Source organism: Prionailurus viverrinus, chromosome B2, assembly GCF_022837055.1.
Source record: "Prionailurus viverrinus isolate Anna chromosome B2, UM_Priviv_1.0, whole genome shotgun sequence".
Classification (NCBI taxonomy): domain Eukaryota; kingdom Metazoa; phylum Chordata; class Mammalia; order Carnivora; family Felidae; genus Prionailurus; species Prionailurus viverrinus.
Window position 1 is genome coordinate 51,212,032 of NC_062565.1, and position 23,359 is coordinate 51,235,390.

General features: G+C 39.7%; 1 protein-coding gene across 1 annotated transcript; it reads right to left on the reverse strand.

Moving 5' to 3' along the window:
• Nucleotides 1-695: 695 nt before the first annotated feature.
• KLHL31 (kelch like family member 31) lies at nucleotides 696-22,802 on the reverse strand. Its single transcript, XM_047857749.1, has 4 exons — nucleotides 22,732-22,802; nucleotides 22,111-22,181; nucleotides 6,831-8,035; nucleotides 696-5,108 (listed from the first exon to the last, which is right to left on the reverse strand). Exons 3-4 carry the CDS (start codon nucleotides 8,000-8,002, stop codon nucleotides 4,376-4,378), a joined length of 1,905 nt encoding a protein of 634 aa, XP_047713705.1. The 5' UTR covers nucleotides 8,003-8,035; nucleotides 22,111-22,181; nucleotides 22,732-22,802; the 3' UTR covers nucleotides 696-4,375.
• Between the last annotated feature and the right edge of the window lie 557 nt (nucleotides 22,803-23,359).

The following is a 23,359-nucleotide window of genomic DNA, read 5'->3' on the forward strand; positions in this document are numbered from 1 at the left end:
GTTATTCTTTACTAAACCAGATCAAAGACTGGGCATCTTATGTTGGTTATATTTCATTTGCTCATTCGGAAGGTGAGGTGGAAGAGTAAGGTTGTGAGGGTTTGTTGGCACAACAATACAGTTTCATTTCCTAACATGTAGTTTCGATGCAAATGATGATGAACCAGAGTCCATGCCAGGTTGGCTGTGGTCAGGGTGGGAACGAGACTAGAAACCACCACACTTCATCTATGACTTCTAAGTGGTCAGGGCTGAGACAGACCAAACGTAGGCTTTTGTCTGAGCTACAAAGCAAATCACTCTCGATGTATAAAAATACATTTTTCCTTTACCAGTCCTCAAGTAGCTGAAACAGCTCTTCAATCATCTCATTTCGTTTTCTTGTTGTGTTTTGCTAAAGTGAGTCACCGTGAAAACTAACTAGAGGAAGAAACCACACACCCCAGTTATCACACAAAGGACACTACAAAACTGTCCACGTGGATCACTGGCTGAGCTCTTACTGAATGCAGCTTTATTGGTAGTGATGAGGTTACAGACACCACATACATTTTAGTTTGTTGTTCCTTATATGGTACCAGAATGTTTTAAGCAAAGAATTTTTTTTTTTTGCCAGAATTTGCTAACTAGATACAAAGTTGTTTTAAAAGGAGTATCCAAGACAAGCATTTCATCTCAAATTCTCTGGAAAGGAAATTTAAATGGTTTTTACCTTCTGAATGTGCTGGAGGGTAAATCTTTAATATTTTAGATTCTTTAGTTCTCATAATTACCATGGGAGGAGCATTGAGGAAATTTTGCTACAGTTTTTACTGATATGAAGAGACATACTGAAAAATAATTCCTTATAATGCTGCCTTGTGCTAGAAGACATATTCATCCGTGGCTGGGATGGGGATATAGCTCATTCAGAGAACATTTGTTCAGAAAAGAATTCAGAAGAATCATTCAGAGAAGATTACATAAACTTATTGCTTTGTAACTCAGGGAAAAAATTAAATGAAGTGATTTTAGTTTCTTTTATCTAGTGTCTTGGATAAATTCTGAAGGCATTTGGCCGAGATAACCAGCAAAAAATTGACCTTCTAACACTTACATATTTCCAGGGAAGCCTCTGGTTACATGCATATTTGTAAAATACACTTACTATAATTGCTGTGTTGCTTTAACCATAGAACCATTCAGTACATTTTCACTTCCTTCTTGCCTCAATTACACCTCTTCACTCGTAACACCCCGCTACCGTCTAATTACTGTTTAGAATTATATTAATCTGTACCATCACTGACCTTCTATTCATAACCAGTCTTACAACAGAGAAAGTAAACACAAAACTCATTCAATGACACCGAAAGCAACTGGAGCATCAGGGACGACAGTGGCACGCTAACAACGGACAGACCACATGACAGTCTTGTTTCCTTGAGACTCGCACATCAGGTCTCTGGCCCATTCAGAAAAAGAAAGCTTCTTATTTCAGCTACTGGGTGACTTGCTATTGCTCTGATAGGCGGAACTGATGCTTTTATTTAGTCACAGGATGTTGGCATTACAAAAATAACACGTCCTTTTCTTTCAGAAAAATAAAAGGAGGTATAGGGTTGGATCCTGAGACCAAAAGTATAATTGAATGCTTTAAACACATGGAAAATGAAGTGCTTTTCCAGTTGGGAAACATGGAGAAACCGTCGCGGTTCTAGGGGCAACTGCTTCAATGGCAGGGTTAAAGAGTACGTTTCGCTCGTGCGCAAAAAGTGACGCGGATTAGTTTGATTCCACATACTTTCGTGTCTTTCAGTTGTCAGTGAGGGATGTTTCAGGACACAGCACTTTCACCAACACTTAATGTTCCATGCTCCCCACCAATTTGTCATGTCAGAAATTCCAGGATCCTAAATTCATATTGGTCTTTATTTATGGACCTAACTGTTGAAACAGAAGGGAGAGCAGCATCGTCCCCAGGAACCTGGTACGCCCAGACACGTGTGTTTTCTCAGTCTTAAAATAAACAACGTAGAAAATACATTACACGGTAATTTCAAGTGATTTACCCAGCTCCAACATGTCTCCAATCTCATCTCTAAAAAGCCACTTTTGTGTCTGCACCAAGCTCTCATCAAGCTCTGATTGCTGAAAAATCCTCTAGTGTCAATCTCTCCTCATTCTTCCAAGATAAAATGTTACAACTGATTGATTCTCATTTCATTCCAAGCCATAGGCCCTCCACTTCACCGAACTTCTAGGATCTCAACGGGAGACACTACTAGTGCACATCAGGAATTATGTCTATTTGCCCACTTATGACCTATAATCCATAAGAAATCACTTTTTTTCTCTCAAAATTTGTGATATACTATAGGCATCTCAACTGTACAAGAACATACATTTATATCAAACTAAAAGATGTTATAGTCATCCTCACACAGGCTTTGTGGGTTATGGCCAAAATAATTTACTAAAAATGAAAAGTTTATTTTCCCAATGATGCTTCAAGGACAAGGGTTATCTGTGGTTTGTACAATGGCAACTTAAGGGGCTCAGTGATTTAACTTGCTCCATAAACTAGTTTCTTATACAGCTTTACTTCCCAGCCTGAACAGAGAGTCAAGGGAGCAGATACCTTTAGATTTGCTCTGTACGTGGAGAAGCTCTGAATGTTCTGTGTGGGGTGAGGAAACAGCCCTGTGTTTTTACATTAACAATGCCTTGTTCTCAACTTATAGTGTCGTAGGCTTTACCCAAGTGTTACCATTAAATACACAGAAATTGAACTTTTCATAAGGAGCAATGATATAAAATTGTTCCACAAAGTGTACTACATGAACCACTTTTCACAGTTCAAATAAAATATTTTAAATATAAATATTGTAACTCTAGCAATAACCTATCTACACAAGGTAGGAGAAATGGGATTAATGAGAACCCAGTTACATTTCCACGTATCCCGTGTTTAACCATTTAAATAGTTTTATTTTTCAAAACCTAATTGCACATAACCCATAACTGATAGGCCACTTCTCCAAAACAAAGAAACTATCAAAGAATAAGGTGATAAATTATAAGAAAGGAAAATATGTATCATTTACTACAATCATTCCCTTGCTCCAAAACTTGGCAAACATGTAAGAAAATGATATCAAGTGGATACACCTTAATTTGCAAAGTTAATTTGGAGCAGATGAAGTGAAAACATACATAACAGAATGGGCGTATATTATTTTGATATTTCCATGTGAGATAAATGTGTTAGATTTTTAATTAAGAAATCAAGAGGATTGCTGTGAAATGGAAAACAATGACATTTACCACCAGGATGTTACTGCCAAACCCAAGAATTCCAAACGTTCCCTTCATTCTCATCCATTAAAAAAAAAAAAAAAATGGGGGAAATCACATTACTGTTACCAGTTGTATAACCTTTGGGCTACATAAGCTTTAAGTTAATGATCCTTACAGCCATAGTTTTATTTGGTGTTCTTTCTTGGGGCTTACATTGGGTCAAGTTTGCATCTCGGTGTAGTTTTTAGGGTCAGAGTAAGGCTTCCATCATACTTGCAATTCCTTTAATAGGGGAGGAAGGCTGAAGTGCAAACACTTGTAGGAAAAACAACAAAATGATCTAAATTTACACCATAAACTAAATGACTAGTGGTTCTCTTCTTTGAGAGCAGTGTTTTTTGATAGCAACTACACTGGAGACTGAGGCACAGAGGAAAAAGAGAACAAGGGATAAACCAAAGGTATCAATGTGACAGTTACAGGGAGGAATCCCTGTTACTTTCCAGTCAGACGTTGTTTTAAGCTTTATGACTTTGTCACGGGATGCGTTTCAATATTCTTTACTCAGTCACGTATTGAAAAAGAAACTGCATTTAAATATAGAATTAAGTCTTTATGGATATAGACGGATTTCCATTTTAAAATAAAAGCTATGAATGCTTTTAACTTCCTAAAGAAAAAGAGAAAGAGGAAGATAAACTTTTGTACATGAAACTGCTTACTCGAATAAGCTTCCCGTCTACTGAAGGGTAAAAGAAAATTCTCAGATGTGGGTGTAACCGCTATGCATGAAGGGAAAACGCCCTGGTGGAAGACTGCCTGCAATGAATTCTGCCTGCCACCCAATGGCCGGTGAAAGGAGTGGTTTCTTTTCTTTGTGGCTTACAGAAAAAAAAACCAAAAAAACAAACAAAAAAAAAACAGACCCAGAGGTAGATTAAGCCATACCCGGAATTTAAAACCACCAAGACATAGGCCTCGATATAGTTTAAGATACAACCACTGTAGTAAAGTTTATATATTTTCCTTTCCGCTAACTCAAAGGTTACCCACGAACGCCTATTTGTTCTTCCTGCGTCCCCGCATCTACCTGGGTTCAGATACTGACTGGCACGGAGGACACTGAGCTGGCTCGGGATTCCCGGGTCACGCTGTTGGGCATCGAGAGGGTGCAGCAGGACACGCCCACGGTGGCCTCGGGCAACTCGTCGTCCTCCATCCACTCGTTGAGCTCCGGGCTGAAGCACTGGATGCACTTCTTGTATTTCTTCTCGCCCTCGTTCCAACCCCCCACGAGATACGCGCGGCCGTGCAACGCCGAGGCGCCCGCCGTGCTCACGCCCACCAGCAGCGGCGCCGCGTAGCTCCATTGGCCAGTCGCGGGGCTGTAGCACTCCACGGTCAGCACGTCCACGCGCTCCCCGCGCGCCCCCAGCTGGCTACCCCCCATCACGTACACCCTGTCGCCCAGAGTGACCGCGCAGTGCCAGCCCCGCGGCGTGCTCAGGCCCGGCAGCTCCTGCCACGAGTCGCCGGCGGGGTCGTACGCGCACACCGAGCGCGAGTACGCGCTGCCGATGTACCCGCCGGTCACCAGCAACCGGCCGTCGGTGACCGCGCTGGCGTGGCAGCAGCGCGCCACCTCCAGGGGTGTCTTCGGCTGCCACTGATTGGTGGAGGGCACGTAGCATTCCAGCGAGGCCAGACTGCCTTCGGTATTGCGGCCGCCCACGGCGTAAAGGAGCCCGTTGAACACGCTCAGGCTGAAGTGCGTGCGCTTCTGGTTCATGCTGGCCAGGTGTATCCAGGTGTTGAAGCGGGGATCATATCTGAAAATGGCAGAGGAAGTGTGACAGCCTTGTTGGCGGCAGCTGGAGAACCCACGTGAGTCCACAAATGGAAATGTTGACACTTCCTGCAAGGAGGCTTCCCTACCAACAGAGCGCAGCCCCTCACCTGGAGGCTGGTGTTTCTGTGTCAGCCAGTAAAAGAGCGTGACACTTGGAAAAGGCAATGTAGGCATTGGTGACTCCTCCTCCTCCCGTTTATAAAACCCGCTGTCACTTGGAGAAGTCCCCACAGAACCCAACCTTCTAGTCCCTCTTCCTCCATACTCAAATATCCATCATGGGGAAGATTTATGCATGTAGGGGAGGCCGTGCAAACTGGGTATTTGTGGCAAGCAGAGAGGGAACACTGCCACATTGACGTCAATTCCACATATCTACAGACACCAGCCATCCCTCGCTCATTCTCACTGCTTAAGATAGGAGTTGGCTAGTTGGATTTCTCCATCTCTCACCAATACCTTCTCATTTACACACCTGTCCTGGCCATTGCAACAGTAAAGCTAAGTCACTCAACCAAGTCTTCTATCATCTGTTTAGAATGAGATCAATGGAACTCATATCCAAAAACATCAACAGATGCATAATTTTTGATACCTTTCTATTTTCTAGCACCTCTGCGCAGGGAAGATTTTTTAGGTTAGAGGTATGTTTTTTTCAGTGTTTGATATTACAGTTGTTATGCCACAAGGCATTGAAATCAACACTGCAAAAGCAGTGGCTAGAATCCTAATAAGAGGTATCAGCAGGAGGAAAATAAGCAGTCATAGAAAACCTGTTTCAACTGTTTACATAGTTCCAAAGTATTGTAAACACAGATTCTTTCCATTAGTTTGATGTTCCTTCATTTTTGTCACATTTAACCTCCAAATCAAAGCTTAACCACTCTTATAAAGGACAAAAATCAGTTAATTGTTTGGATTCATTTAAATGACACACAGACTTATAATGAAATAATAAAGAATTTTTTTCATGATATGCTGTATAAATTTTCAGATCTTGCTCATTAGTTGTTTGACTTTGTACTTGTACCATGATAGAAGCATGACTTTCTGACATTTCAAATATATGAAAGTTGTTATTATAAATATACAAAAATAACATGACATTTGAGTTCCATTTTCTGAAGGCTATATTATACTTTTACTGTTTCTACATGCATCAAAAATGTAGATATTTTCTAAGGTATTCAGTCCTCAAATAAATGTTTAAAATTAATTACCTGTCACGTGTTTAACGATCTCATTGTATCTGCCAATTATAAATCTGACAGTCATCAGTGACAGTCACTTAAAATAAATTTTGTATTATTGTGATCTTTCTTACCATCTAGTGTTAAAAACTACATTTGTACCTAGTTTGTTTTCAGAAAAACAGTGTATTGGGAAGGGCGCCATACTATAAATGAGAAAATGTGAATTACTACTTACTAGTGGTATAACTTCTCTGGGTATCAGATTTCTCACGTGTATAATCAGAATAACCACATCTTCCCAGCTCATTTCCTAGGCTTATTCAGAAATCTGGAGTGCACTATTTATATATGCATGTACTTTATGTAATGTGAACTGTTGTGTACATGTAATGTGGGATTATTGTTATTGATTTACTGAGCCAATGAACTAACAGAAATGACTAATTTACTTCTGTCAGGGAAACTGTCTTACATTAAACCATTTGAGTTTCTAATAAAGGATCAAATACCTGCAGAAATTGCTGACTGCGTGCTTGGCTTGATTTCTTGCATCATTCTGGTCTTCGCCACCGGCCACGTAAAGAAATCCGTCCATCACAGCCACACACTGATTAAAACTCTTGGCTGGCATTTCTGTAAGCTTGCTCCATCCATTTTCAGGGTCTCTGTACAAGATGTCTCTACTAAGGGACTTCTCAGTGAGGCCTGGACGTCCCCCAACAGTGACAAGGACTCGACAGCCCCCACGGATTCTCGTGCGCCTAGACTGCAATGTGTTTTGATGATATGGAAGTAAGTGGTAGTTCATAGCATCTACGAGAAGTTTGTGGCAGTCAGCATCTTGCATCATTCTTGGTACAGACTGAACATAGTTGACCAGGTCTTGTGCAGAGATGGTACCAAAGCGAATATTGCTCAAAAGATCTGCAGCATACCTCACTCTCTTTTGGTCAAATTCTAACCACTTCATTGCAATCTGGAATGCTACTATTTCAGAAGGCAACTGTAAGTCATCATCTATGAGAAGTTCATTAATTTGCTCAAAGGTAAGTTTCAAAAACTGATCTGATTCTGCAAATTCAAGGAAGTTATCCCGGATAAATTTTTGGGTTGCTGCTTTTGCATTTTTCAAAGAGTATGTTTCCGCAATGTTAGCAATGTACATGCAATTCTCAACACTCATCTCCCGTATCAGAAAATCACTGCACATCTTTACAAGGGTGTGGATCTGAAGATAAACAGCAGCAGAAATAATGCTTCCTATCGTGTACAAGGAGAGAGTCAGCTTTCCGGTGTAGGCATACGCGATGACAGTAGCCAGGCCTAGTGGTGAGATATCATTGAGATCCACCCTTTGGGTAGATGGGTCTTTTTTTAGGACGTTGTAAAAGTATTCACTGCATGAAGCCATCACTGACTTGTGAACATCAAAAGATTTGGTTTTGGTGCCAATGACTAAGTCGCAAAGGAAGTTCTCCTGCCTCATTCTACTTAAGCCTTCCAAGAGATTGGGGCCATAAGAAGCATCTGTTAGTTCAGAAGAAATGCAGTTAAGGCCATTGCCTCCCTCTAGGAGCCCATTCAAAGCATTTAATTTGTTTAGGGGGCTATCTTCTACGATTATGGTCATCTCATTGATATCTCCTTTGTTCTTTTTGACAGTCTTCTTTTTGGGGGCCATGTTGGCAAACACACTGTCACAGGCAAGATTTTGCTACAAAAAAAAAAAAAAAGAAAAAGAAAGAAAGAAAGAAAGAAAGAAAGAAAGAAAGAAAGAAAAAGAAAAGAAAAGAAAGAAAGGCATGGTTTTATTTTAACTGTGCATTGGGCTTTGAAATGTTACACTGAAAACCTTCTTTTTCATAATAGTTTTTTAATAGCATAATGTAGATTAAACCTCAAAAATGGGCTTAAAGACTCACATTAAACCAGATTCACATTTTATGGACAGTTTGCTTCAGCATCAAGCACTGAAGACAATTCTAGAAAGATTTATATTATCAAATGAGACCTCTCAATACCTATACTGCCAAGTAATTTTATATAGCAGAAATGATCAAATATTCTCTGTTCTAGCTGTATAGTATTTATAGAATAGTAGTTAAACATCACTTGAAGGGCTTAGTTTATTCTCATGAAAAAATGAATTATAACTACTCTGAAGTTTTCCTCAATAAAATACTAAAATTCAGGAATCCATGTGAAATGTATATATATATATTAGAATAAATGTGGAATTTAAAAATCAGTGAGTAAGGATTTGTAATGATACATTAGTTCAATTAACTTCTACTCTACATAGTCACTAAAATAACTTCCAGATGGATGAAATCCCTAAGTCACACTCACACACAAACATACACATACACACACACGCAATGTGTACAAAAAGTAGAGCAAAGTAGGTGTTTTTTTTCTTTTTCTTTTTTAATTTTAGGGTAGGAAAGGCCCTCTTAAGCATAATCCCAAATCCAGAAGTCATAGGGGAAAAGACTGAAATATCTGAATACAAAAAAAAGAAACTATAAAATAACACCAGCCATTTAAAAGGCAAGAAATTGATGTTTAAAAAATGTTTGCCACATTCTTTTTTTCAATGTTTATTTATTTATTTTTAGAGAGAGAGAGTGTGCACGCAAGTCAGGGAGAGGCAGATAGAGAGGGAGAGAGAGAATCCCAAGCGGGCTTGATCTTAAGAACTGCGAGATCATGACCTGAACCAAAACAAAAAATTGGATGCTTAACCTCTGAGCCACCCAGGCACACCCCACCTTTTTAAAAATTGTAACACTCTTGACAGATAATAAGTTAATTAACATGATATTTAAAGAACTCCAACAATTAATTAACAATAAAAAAGTAATCCAATTAAAAATTATCAAAGACTATGACTAGGTAACTAGATTGTTCACAGAAAATACAAATAGTTGATCAATACATTTTTTAAAGCTAAACTAATTATAATCAGGGAACTGTCAACTGAAATACAGAAATCCTTTTTATTTTTTTGTGGATTCATTTTGCTTATCAGATGGTTAAAATATTTTTTAATCTTCGTATATCAGATACTGGTGTGGTGCTCTCCACACACATTATTGATGGGAGTATGATTGATACAGTCTTTGATGCTAAATCTAAATCTAGGAATGTGCCTCATAGAGTATTATCCTCTTAAAGATATATTTATATGGATAGTATCCATTTTCCATTATCAATGTTATAAATATTTGAGCCAGTTTAAACCGATATGAAGTGGCTCTGAACCTTTAAGGTGATTTAAGCTTTAGTATTAAACAGACTTGAAATATACTAAGTTTAACAAATACATGCTGAGCCCTTAAAATATAATTAATTAAACTGTTTTAGACTTTTTAAAAATATTGAGCTTCGTCACCAGAAGATGTTATATTTGGACTTTTCAGTGGGTTTTATTTACACCAGGATGGTAGTATTCACTTTTTTGTGAGAGTACTGTTTTTTTTTTAATTTTTAAGATTGCAAAATCAGTATTCATAAATCAACAACTCACTTTGGTAGATATTACTCCAGATAATTGGATAAGCTTATACAAACTTATATTTGCATGTTTTTGAGCAGTGATGTGTTGATAAACCAGCTCTCTTAAAGGTGAAAAAGTCCTTCTTTGTAAGGTATGGATTTCTTTAGTGCAAATACACTCATTGTAGCTGCTTTTAAGCTATCCACTGCTTAACAATCAGCTTGTCAAATTCCTGAAAATGTAACAGTTGGCTTTCAGAAGCCAGTACAAGTCAGCTCCAGCATACCACTATGTGAGAACTTACATCAAAACACACTGATGCTGTATTATTCAGCAGTTTGTTTTTTCTCACCTACCATAAGTTATGTACTTCCTTCCGTATCAGTACACATGTGCATTCACATCATTCTAATAGTTGCATAGCATCCCATACTAAAGATGTATAAAACTTATGCAATTATTCTCCTACTGATGGGTATTTGGGTATTCAGGCATTTCATAGTTTTTTGAAGGCTGTGTGTGTGTGTGTGTGTGTGTGTGTCTTTTAAGTCTCACTGTTGAATTCATTCTGAAGGGTAAAACTTGGCTTTGATCCTTCTTGAAAGGCCTTCAATTTAATTACTGGAATATATGTTAAGAAATCCATAACCTTTTTATTTTGTTTGTCCTTATTCCTTTGATGTAGAAGAATAATAGCAAGTACGTGGTAAACAGAGAAGATCTATCTCTTTGCCAGGGCCTTTTGTCCTCCTCATTAAGTTCAGATCGTGATATTCATATTTATATTTGTTTACAAGACGGCAGCACATATGTCCTGCTTCATTCTTTCCTGCAAGCAATGCCAGATGCATCCTGACCTTGTGAAATAGATTTCCAAACCTGCATCAGTTTAGTCTTCAAATGCCTTTGACTTAGGTGGTTAGTGTCCTCTTGATGGATTTTTCTGGGGAAATGTAAAAATTTTGTTCAGCAAGTACTTATCAGACACCTACTGCTGTCTGGGCAGCACTGTGCTGGGAGTGATGGAGTAATACAATATGTAATTTATGTTAGACAGACAAGGCATACAAGTATAAAATGGCAACAAGTAACTAGGTAAACACAATAATTTTTTTAAAACATCAGTTTCTACCATCTGGAGTAGAAGCACCAATGTCTTTGGGAAAAGCCTGGTCTATTTTCTTGGAAGAGCCCCTTTGGTCAATTTTTTATTCCCATGAATGTTGGGCTTATAATCACTCATTATTTTGGAGGAAATCCTGAGCTTGAAGAGTAGTATCAATGTTTTAGACCGAAAAGGTAAATATTCCGTTCATCTATCATTAAATGATTACAGTAGTCCCCTTTTTATCTGTGGTTTTGCTTTCCTCTCTTTCCATTACCCATGGTCAGCTGTGGTCCGGAGGCAGATGATGTCCTTCTGGACAGAAGACCAATAGTAGCCTAAATGCTACATCACAACGCCTATGTCATTCACCTCACTTCATCTTGTCACGTAAGCATTTTATCATCTCACAGCATCACAAGAACGGTGAGTAAGGTACAGTAAGATATTTTAAGAGAGAGCACATTCACATAGCTTGGATTATAGTATGTTGTTATAGTTATTCTATTTTATTATTGTTGTTGTTAATCTCTTACTGTGCCTAATTTATAAACTTTATCCGAGGTATGTATATATAGGAAAAAACATAGAGTGTGTGTATGTATATAGGCTTATATATATATATATATATATATATATATATGTATGTATATATAAACTTCAGTACTATTTGCAGTTTTAGGCATCACCGGGGGTCTTGGAAGATATCCCCTGTGGATAACGGGTGACTACTGTATTCATTGGTAGCATATAGGATATCTTAAATATCTTAAGATATTCAACAACTGATAAAACAGGGCGCCTACTAAATAGCATGGATTCACAGGCGCCTACTTAATAGCATGGATTCTGGAGCTGAGTTCCAGAGGCTTCCCTGGAGCACTCTGTGTAAGGCATCAGTTGCTGGATAACAGTGGGGCCCAGGGGCTTCTTGGAGAAGGCTGGAGGGGTGGGAGGGAATCAGGGGGAGGTCAGGGCAGCAAATATCCAGATATACAGAAGGATCAACTCTGTACGGAAGGATCTCACTATTTTAACAACTGGAATACCGTACTGAATCATTCTTGTCTCAGTGACAGGGTATAATCATGAGGTTTCTGAAGAAAAGAGAAAATCTAGCTTCAACAAAGCAGCAATATTATGGGGCTCTGGAGACAAAGGGCCAGCAGGGAATTCCAAAGGAAAGGGTGACCAGTGGACCCTGGGAGCAATAATATATGATTGCCAGTTTTAAATCTTCCTTTTCTACATTGTTACTCTCCTATATCACACTTAATTGAGGAATCTCAAGTATCCTTAATAAAGTCTGATAAATTGCTGACTAGCTCCCTCTCTGCCTGTAGGAGTATCATCTGGTATTGTCGTGAACACCTCAGCCTCTACAGAAAGACTGCTTCAATTTAACAAGCAGCTCTAGGGGTGAGGGTGGGAAGTTGTGGATTGGGGGGGGCGGGGAGAAGCAGGGGAAACTATCAAGTGACTGTAGGGAGTATAAAAAGCAGGATGTGGGGTGCCTGGGGGGCTCAGATCGTTAAGCCTCCAGCTCTTGATTTCTGCTCAGGTCATGATCTCATAGCTCCTGAGTTCAAGCCCTGCATTGGGCTCTGTGCTGACAGTGCGGACAGAGCCTGCATGGTATTCTCTGTCTCCCTCTCTCTCTCTGCCTCTTCTCTGCTTGTGCTCTCTCAGAGACTCAAAATAAATAAATAAACTTAAAAAAAATAAAGGCAGGGTGATTTTGTAGAGGAGTCAAGAGTTGGAAAAAAGAAATAGCATAGGATGAGTTCCCTTACCCTTGCAAAGTTTTGGGGTGGTTTTTTTGTGGGTTGTTTTGTTTTGTTGGTGGCTTTTTGCCTAAGAGCAGATTGCAACTGGCACTTCACGGGGCAGCTACACCTCCAACAGTAAGTATCGCTGCATTGAAGAACCAGAGGACAGTTTGTGGCAATCACATCCACTGCAAAGTGAGCTGGGAATTCTGGGAAAAAGAGATCCTCAAAGGGGAACTCAGTGGAAATTTAGATCTTCAGGAAGGAATGAAAAGTATCAGAAATGATAAATATCTGGATGCATATAAAAGACTTTTTTTCCCTCTAAACTTCTTTAAAATTCATACAATTCTTCAAAGCAAAATTGATAAATTGTCTTGCGGGGTTTCTAATATTTCTAGATGTAGCACATACAACAATTACAGCATAAAGGGTGGGGTGATGGTAGGTGAATCTATATGGTTGTAAGGTTACTACATTTCATGTGAAATGGTAAATATTAACTTCTGTAGCCTGTGAGAATTTAACTTTGCATATTGTAATCTCTAGAGTAGTGCTGTCCAATAGAAATGTAACATGAGTCACACATGCAATTAAAGAATTTCCAGTAGTGACATTAAAATGTTAAAAAGAAACAAGTGAAATTAATTTTAATAATATAATTTATTCAACCATATACATGCAAAATATTATTTCACTATGTAATTGGTATAAAATTATTAATGTGATATTTTACATTCTTCATTCACCCCAAGTCTTCAAAATGCAAGGTGTATTTTATACTTACAGTGCAGCTCATTTTGGATAGCTACACTTAAAGCGTTTAATAGTCACATGTGACTGATGACCATGGTATTGGACAGCAAAGCCCTAGAATAACCACTTAAAGAATGCAGAGTACGGGGCGCCTGGGTGGCTCAGTTGGTTAAGTGTCCGACTTTCGCTCATGATCTCACAGTTTGTGAGTTTGAGCCCTGCATTGGGCTCCCTGTTGTCAACATGAAGCCCACTTCAGAACCCCTGTACCCCCCTTTCTCTGCCCCTCCCCTGTTTGTACTCTCTCTCTCTCTCAAAAATAAATAAAAACATTAAAAAAAAGAATGCCAAGTATAGCTGAAAGAGCAATAGATTAAATGGAATTCAAAAGAAGGCAGGGAAGTTGGAGCAGAGAGACAAAAATTAGAGGGGACAAAACCCCCGCTAAGTAATTTAATGGTAAACCTAAATCCAATTATATTACTAATTATATTAAATGTCAGTGGGTAGAACATTATAGTTAACAGGCACAGATTCTCAGAATGGATAAGAAAAGCAAGAGTAAGACCCAAATATATGCTGTCTACAAGAGACTCACTACAAATATAAAGACACAGATAGGTAAAAAATAAATGGGTACAAAAAGATTTACTATAGAAATAATAGGCATAAGAAGACTGGAGTGGATATGTTAATATCAGGTGAAATGGATTTCGATAAAAAAACAATTACCATTGGCAAAGAGGGAATTTCATAATAAGAAGGTCAAATCATCATGAGAATATAACAAATATAAACATATATGTGCAAATAACAGACTTTCTTTTTATTTATTTATTTATTTAAAAAAATTTTTTTAATGTTTATTTATTTTTGAGACAGAGAGAGACAGAGCATGAACAGGGGAGGGTCAGAGAGAGAGAGAAGGAGACAAAGAATCTGAAACGGGCTCCAGGCTCTGAGCTGTCAGCACAGAGCCCAACGCGGGGCTCGAACTCACGGACCGTGACATCATGACCTAAGCCGAAGTCGGAGGCTTAACCGACTGAGCCACCCAGGCGCCCCAATAACAGACTTTCAAAGTTACGTGAAGCAAAACAAGTGACAGAATTAAAAGGAGAAATGGGCAATTCCTCAATTATACTTGAAAATATTAATAACTCCCAGACACAGAACTACTAGGCAAAGAAATCAGTAAAGGTATAGATTACCCGAACAACATTATTAATCACCTTGACTTAACTGATATTTCTATGACATTACACCCAACAACTGCAGAATACAAATTCTCCTCAGGTGCACATGGTACTCTCACCAAGACAGATCAGACCCTATGCTGGACCCCAAAACATGTCTCAATAAATTTAAAGGCACTGAAGCCATACGGAGTACATTCTCTGATCATACTGGAATTAAATTTAGAAATTAGTAACAATAATCTAGAAAAACCACCATTATTTGGAAATTAAACAGTATACTTCTAAATAATCCATGTGTCAAAGAAGAAGTCACAAGAGAAATTAGATAATATTTCAAACTAAATGATAATGAAATGTGATATAAATACAGCTCTGCTACTAATCCAAAGTAAGACTCACCATAGATTACCTAACCTCTTAGAGTCTCCACTGACTTGTCTTTAAAGTGAAGATAATAATAGTGCCTGCCTGCAAGGTTGCAAATGAAAACGTAATGAGAAATTAATGCCTATACAGCACTCATCTGAGTATCTAGCAAAAAGTGAGCATTCAAAAAATTTCAATCATTTTCATAAAAATCAACAACATTGTGTTGTGGGTCTTTGGGAATAGGAAAGTAACTTGTTTAGGCCTTGAAGTGAAGCGAATCAGAGAAAGATGCCACATTATGGAAAAGCAATCATGAGGAGCAGGGGACAAGCATACACAGGGACCCAGAATGGGAAATGGCAAACAGCAACCTGCTTCCAGGGAGAGAAGCAGGGAGAGAAATGGAATTTGTGCAATTATGCAGTATGAGGAGCAGATTATTTTTATTTTGATATGAAGGATAAAGGTAACCCTAGAAATTTAGAAGGCTTGGGACATTTGGTTATCGGTTATGTAGCAACACAAAATTACATGAAACAGATTGAACCTGTAAGACTGGGCCTAAGGATTCAAATACAAGGGTTATTTTGGTGAAGTGGTGTTGGGATGGGAGGGTTTGCAGATAATAGGTTTTGCTGGTCCTGGTACAAAACAAAGGGTTTTTAAGAGGAGTGGGTGGGGGGGTGGGTGCAGAGAAGATCAGTTAGTAGTAGAGGAAATGCCTCATGCTGAAGCAGGGAGGCATGACTCAGCATGGTACATGCAGACTCAGATGGCTGTCATGAGGGATAGGTGGGCAGACATATTAGGCCAAAACATAAAGGTTGTTGGATTCTGGGAAGGGTCTGAACTCGATAAATTAGTATGTGATCAAGAAGGATTAAGAAATCTCCAGGAAGGGAGAAGAAGATGACCTGAGGCCCTAGTGAAATCAGTAAAAGTTCTTCCAGGCCTCCGTCTCTTATCTCCTGCTGCCACTTTTAATTTCCTTTAGATATAGATATAGATATAGATATAGATATAGATATATAGACATATCTATCTTTCATATATGTACATGTATATGTACAGTTGACTCTTGGACTGAACTTCCACACAGGTTTTTTCAATAAATACATTGGAGGTTTTTTTGGAGATTTGCAATTATTGAAAACACTTGCAGACAAACCATATAATCTAGAAATAGTGAAAAAATTAAAAAGTCTGGTACGTCATGAATGCATAAAATGTATGTAGATACTAGTCTATTTTATCATCTGCTATCATAAGATACACACAAACCTATCATAAACAATTTAAAATTTATGAAAACATACACATACAAACACAGACCATGTGTGGCACCATTTGTAGTTGAGAGAAACATAAACAAACATAAAGATGCAGAATTAAGTCATAACTGCATAAAATTAATTGCAATAATTTTGCAGCACCCTCCTGTTGCTACTGCAGTGAGCTCAAGAGTTGCAAATATTCTAACACGCTGCCTGACCCTAATCACCTCTGCATAAACAGTCTGTCTCTCCAGGAAATTTTTTATGGCAGCAAAACATGATGTCTTATGGTCCTTGTGATCAGTAGTTAAGTTTTGGGGGAGTCAAAAGCTATACGCAGATTTTTGAGTGTGCAGGGGTTTGGCTCCCCTAACCCCCATGTTGCTCAAGGGTCAGCTGTTTATTATGTATATATAATTTTATTATTTAAATGATATTTTAAATAATATTAATCAGTTCAATTAATTTAGTATAATTAATATTTTAAAAACATTTTATTTTTAAGTAATCTCTATACCCAACATGGGCTCAAAGCCACAACCCCAAGATCAAGAGTTGCGTGCTCTACTGACTGAGGCAGCCAGGTGCCCCTATTAATTAAAATTTTATTTTATTTTATTTTATTTTATTTTATTTTATATTTAATTTATTTTTAAAACATGCTCTTTGTTGACATTTTTTAAATGTTTATTTATTTTTGAAAGAGAGAGAGAGAGAGAGCGCAAGCAGGGGACGGGCAGAGAGGGAGGGAGACACGGAATCCGAATAGGTTCCAGGCTCTGAGCCATCAGCACAGAGTCTGACACAGGGCTCAAACTCACAAACCGCGAGATCATGACCTGAGCCGAAGTCGCACGCCTGACTGGCTGAGCCACCCAGGCATCACTTAATTAATATTCTAGGTAACATTTTAATATGTACATTTTTAAAATAAGAGAGGTCTTTTAGAGCCCTCAAAATCCAGGTAACTGGCTTCTTAAGCTCTCTCTAGGCAAGTTAGAGGGAGAGAAGTCGTCAGGAGACTATAAAAGACTACTGAAACCAGAGCTTGCCTTCAACTTCCTAGTGGCCATATTTTCCCAGACATGCTCACATATTCACTCATTCTGTACTAGAGCTGCCACTACATCGTTTTTCTAGGTGTGCACCTTGGAGGTGAGGCTGTGTATCCACCTGGCCAGGTGTTCTTAGTGTGGGCTATGTTCCTCCAATAAGGACCCTAAAGACTCCTCACAGGACTCTGAGGGTCAGTCACTGCTCTGAAGCTGGGCAAAGCTCTGATGATGGCCTCTAGGCTGCAGAGATGTTCACGGGCTCCTGTATCCCAACAGATGCTTTTCCACTGGGCCTGCTCCTCTAATTCCTATTGGCCCTGCATGGGGCTCTGGCCACTGCTTTTCTCAATTCGAGGAGGATTACAGGTCAGTAAGAGTGGTAAGGGCAGCTACTCAGGGCCCTACTGCAGAGAAGACTAGCTTTCTCATTATGGCAGATCAAAACTCAAGAGGCTCCGTTCTCATCAGGCAGACAGACAAGCCTCCAACAAACTCTACAGATCCCTCACCCTGGGGCCTTGCTGGGGAGTACAGGCACAGGGATGTTACAGTGGGTGTATGTGTGCACACACACACACATATACACTCACTGTGCCACGTGACCGACCATCATTCTTTCACAGTCACATTTAAATGAAGAGCAAGGACAGCTTGAAAGGAAGGGAGTTGTAAAAGGGCAGCCTAAGGAGCAGATGTGTGAAGGTAAAGTGGAACAATTTAATCCACTGCTATTTGCTCATTCCATCATGGCGCTGGGCTTCCAAGCTGATTGTACAACGAATGATCAGAAAGAACTGAATATTTACAGAATATATTACTCAGTCACTGCAAATGCAAATGCTCAGTCACTCAGGTCATATGCAAACATATATTCAGGAACAATTTGTACAGGAACTCTTTAGTGTTTCTTCTACAATTATACAAATGTTCACTGTGTGTCCTGGGTCATACTGTAAGTGATGGTTGATGATGGTCACAGTGACAGCCCCACAACGTGGTTGTGAGGAACACATGTTTTACAAATGAGTTGCATACATATGTTCATATGTAATCTAGAGTATAACCTAGAAATTAAGCAATAAATTTTGAAAGCATTCCGCTTTCATTGATTCAATTATATATTAACTCACAGTTGGATGAGGGTTTTAATTACTATTATTTTTTTTAAAGCTCTTTTCTCTTTTTTTAACTGAGTGAGTGTCCTGTGGTCAAGCTGCTGAGACATTGTCCAGGCTTCTTGGCAGGGCAATGACCATGGTTACCATAGAGGGAGGTTAGGAAGGCTTTGACTGGGCTCATGGTCTAGATGGTGAGAAGCACAGCCTTGCTGAGGTGTCCTAGGCTGGGAGAGTTTCAAGACTGTTTCTCTGTTGTTCTTAAAGCACAACAGGCTTGATTCTCCCTCCCTACCCAGGGGGGCTCTAGGAAGCTGTGGGCCTCCCCACCACCACTCCAGGATCAAAGAAAGGAAGAACCACACATTCTCCCTGAGACAGTTAGGACTTGCAGTTTTCACACAGCCCCTACCATAGTAGGACTCACTGGAAAGAGGAACTGGTCCAGTTAGTTACAGCAGAAGAGGTTGTGTAATGGGATGAACAGCTAAGTATAACGGAAGGCACTGCAAATCCTTTCCTTTCCCTTCTCTTTTTGGGTGAAAGACTGCACAGGGTGCAGAGGGTTATAGAAAGCTTGCTATACTTCCAAACTATGCCTTCATTCTGTGCAGAAACCCCAGAAAATTCTCTTTTTCTGGTGATGGACACCATAGCCTCCCTCCTTCTATCTCTGCTCTGTCCAATATTACCCGGAGCAGCCTCTTGGGTCGCCTGGAAGGGCTGCCCATTAGAAACTAGGTAGAAGGGTACTAGAGATGCAATTCCACACTTTCCTCCCATTGTCCACTGCAGATCTTGGCTCTTGTGTCATTTCTACTACGATGGTGTCATGTATTCAACATCTGATGAACACATGGCAACAGTCATGTGAGCCATCACAGTTTTCATCCTCTTTCGTATTTGCCAAATTTAAGTACATTCATAATTAATTCCTAAGTATAAACCACCAAGCATGAATCTACACTATGTATTAAATGTAAACTGTTACCTCCATGTCTGTTCAAAATAATTATATAGCTAGCATTTATTAATTGAGACCTTACTGTGTGCTGAGCCCTGAGTTAAATACTTGATGTGACTTTTTTTTTTTAATTTAAGCATCACTGAAATCCTAAAAGATAGGGTATATTATGTTCATTTTACCAATGAAGAAATTAAGGTTCAGAGAGAGTTTAAAAACGTATCAAGGTCACACAAGTATGTAGTGTGCAGTGGAGCACAGATTCAAACCCAGATTGAGTCCTGACCCCTATACTCACCTCTCTTAGACCCAGGGTAGGCTAAACTCTGTAGCAGGTTGAAAAGTTAGCTCTTTCCAGCATGGGAAGACACAGACTAAGTGAGTCAGAACCAACGTTCTAAGATAAAAATTTGGATACAGAGAACACGAAATGGAGTTATAAAAACTCCAAACACTAAAATAAAGGAAATGCCTTTTTGAATGTAAAATAAATTTGAGGAGGAACAGAGCCTGTGGATTTCTTAATCCTGTTAAGGGTAGTAAAGATATAAAACTCTAATCGGTTGGGTAAGCCAAAACAGAAATAGGTTCAAGGAGATCCTACAGGAATGTGTTGATCAGAGAATAAAGCACTTCCTTTTATTATGTGTTGGGATGAATATGAAATTATCAATTTTTGTTTAAAAACAAGCATTAATTCCATATGGTTTAACTTAGCTAGAGAATTGCGCCTGGCTTTTATGTGTAAAGGATACAGAAACCATACGCAGAGTTGATTGTAATTCCACTCACTAAGACCGCACACAGGATGGAAGGAACTAGTACTAAAATGTTTGGTTTTGGTTTTGTTGAAATCTCTTCTTAGACTTTTGTATGTATACGGGTTGTGGGACTGGTTGGAAATGTAATTATTCAGATTAATGTCTCTTTGGTTGTCACAGAACTGGAAATTGAGTTTTGGTGATCTTTTTGCTCTAACCATCTAATAGAAGTATGGCAAAACCTCAACCGAGTAGGAATTCACTTCAATCATCCATCAAATGAGGACATGTGTACCTCTCAGTTCTAAAAGTTTACAGAGAGTTAAGGTGAAACATCTGGCTTTGGCTGCCAGAATTGTCAAAGTCTGGTCCCATATCTTTTCTCCCCTCAATATGGTTTTTCAGAACCCTACAATCAATTTTATCAGACACAGATAAACCAACTGGGACAGGAGATTTACAGATTTAGCAAATAAAAATACGAGATGTCCAGTTAAATTTGAATTTCAGATAAACCTTGAATCATATTTTAGAATAAGTATATCCCCTGAAATATTTGGGACATACTTATACAAAAAACTGGGTGGTTTATCTGAAATTCAAATGTAGTTTGGGTATCCTGTATTTTATCTGGAAACCTTGCTCTGGCTAAGGTTTCAAGTGAGTCCGTGAATTCCATGAAAATTTCTGGAATATTATGAAACATGTTACGCCTGTGTGTTTGTGTTTTTCTGTAGAGTGGGCTTAGAGATTTCATGAAATCTTCTGAAAAGGGCCCGTAACCCAAAATAGACCCAGAACCATTGGGCTGAGAATGGTCAGACAAGAAATAGTCACAAAATTCTACTGTCTTCAAGGAGTGGGCAAGTCACTGTGAAAGAATTACACTGTGTCCCGGCCTGATACAGCTCTCAAATGAAAATCTTCTAGAGCTGACTATAGAAAAGAATTGTCACTTTATATTTAAGAACATTCTCTTTTCTGCTGCCCTCCACCCTTGCCTCCTGGGAGAGACTCCACATGGGGCAAGCTGAAAAGCCATGTGTGCTAAAGTGTCACTGTCACTCTCATGCCAGAATGAGCTGGGATCCCAGAATGTGTCCTTGCCAAAGGGGCGAATCAGCTGCGCCTTCTCCCTGTCCTGTCACATTCCTGTGGCTGCATCTGTCCGAGCTCATCAGGACTGACTCCTGGAATAGAAACACTCCAGCCTCTGCTGCTTGCCATTTTAAGTTAAGTTGGACTTGAGGGGGGGTTTTCCACTTTACCGTTTCGTTTCTAACCTCAAACGTATAATCAGCATAGCCATATGTGTACATCGGGAACAAAAACTTGTCTTACGGTTCAGTCAACAATACTTTCTTTTCATAGGGGGAGTTTCTATCTTGCCAGTAGGAATATTTCTGGGAATTCAAAGAGTTTATCTGACTTTTGTGCTACCAACTGAGTTGAAACGGACTGTATTTCATCTAAATGGATCAGGTACTAAATGTTTACATGGTTCCTGATCAAAATGAAGAGGGAATTCTAAACCTTGTGAACCAAACCTAAGAATGTTACTTTGTCCCTCCTTTCTTTATAAAATAGAGAGGAAGAAAAAAAATACATTAGGCTTTAGAGACTTAAAATTATTAATAGAAACGACTAGCAATTTTACTATTTAAAGGCATCCCTCTTATGCATTTCTATCCCTAGGCATTCTCCTAATCTATGGCATTCCTTACATTTCAAGAAAATGTTTTCTGGCTCCCAATTTCCCTTCGGGCACAGGCACAGAACAATACCGCCCGCTGTAGAGGGCAGTCAGTGAATTGCTCCGGAGCCGGTAGCATGTGGTCGCCACCACCCTCTCGCACCCACACACCCATACGCACCCTCGAATCTAGAAGACAGGAATTGGAGAGCGTGGCCCCAGCTCCTTACCCTCCTGTGCAAAGTGGCGTCCAGACGTGTGATGGTGAGTTTTCAGCAGCAGGCTCCTCTTGGGAAGCAATCTGTGGAGAGAGAGAGAGAGGGAGGGAGGGAGGGAGAAGGAAAATGCGGTGGGGAGCCACCAGCAGCCACCTGACAAAGTCCCAGCAGCAGCAATTTTTAGAGTGACCCTTGGCCGTCCAACCAAATGAGGCGTCAGAGCTTGAGCTCCTCAGCCAGACTGGCCTGGAGTAGGAGGGGACCCCCCTCCATCCGTTCCCCCCCCCCCCCCTTGGCCTTCAACTCTCAGCCTCCTGGGGCAGAGGCGGGGCTCTGGTTGCTGGGGAGGGGTTGGGTTTCTTGACCTGCTCAGTAGTTTAAAAAAAAAAGTCAAGAGTCAGTCACCCTGGGTGTGAGGAAAGGAAATTAATTAGCTGGGTATTTAATTATTGGAAGCAGGGACGGGGAAGGCACCCTTGGTAAGAAGAAGGGAAGGCTGTGAATCACAAATTAGCTTCTAGAACGGTAAATAGCCTGGTCACCTCAGATCCTCCCCAAAGCCCGAGTTTATAAATAGGTTGTTCTTTAGAAGAGGAGCACATGTTTAGGAGGACAAGGTGTGTTCTTTGATACCTCACATGTGATATCGACATCATTACGGTCATGGTATAGTTGAACAGAGTGAGGTTTGCGACCAGTCCCTGACTCTGCAGTGATGCACAGGGAGGTCTGCGATGAACACACACTCTGGCATACAGGCAGGTGGAAAGATGTCCACTTTGGCAGCACTTCCTGTGAAAAAAAAATCAGAGGATTACAATTGACCACAAGCTTTTAATAGACACCAAGAGTGTGAAACGGCTGTGAAGCATTAATGTGATATTAGGCTGTAATAATGGAGAAATGGATCAGGGAAAATTAATGTTCTAAATTAGTCTTCATTACTCAGGTGATGTGTTAGGCATTGCTTTGCCCCTTGGCACACTGGGAAATTATTCTGCATCCTGAAGGAAATGTCTGGAATGAAGAGAACTTCAGAAGCTGTGCATATTGGGCCTGTCTGAAGCAAAGTATCGAGAGAGGACTTAGGATAGATGAAACTCCTGTGTCAAGTGTTTTGGGGGGTGTTGTGCAACAAGGGGATCCAGTAAAAATTCTTGCAACCTAACAAGGCCAAATTTGGGCCCCATGGGTGGAAGTCCAGGGAAATATTAAAAATAAGAAAGGAAAATTCCGGTAACAACTGGGTTCTAATGATGAA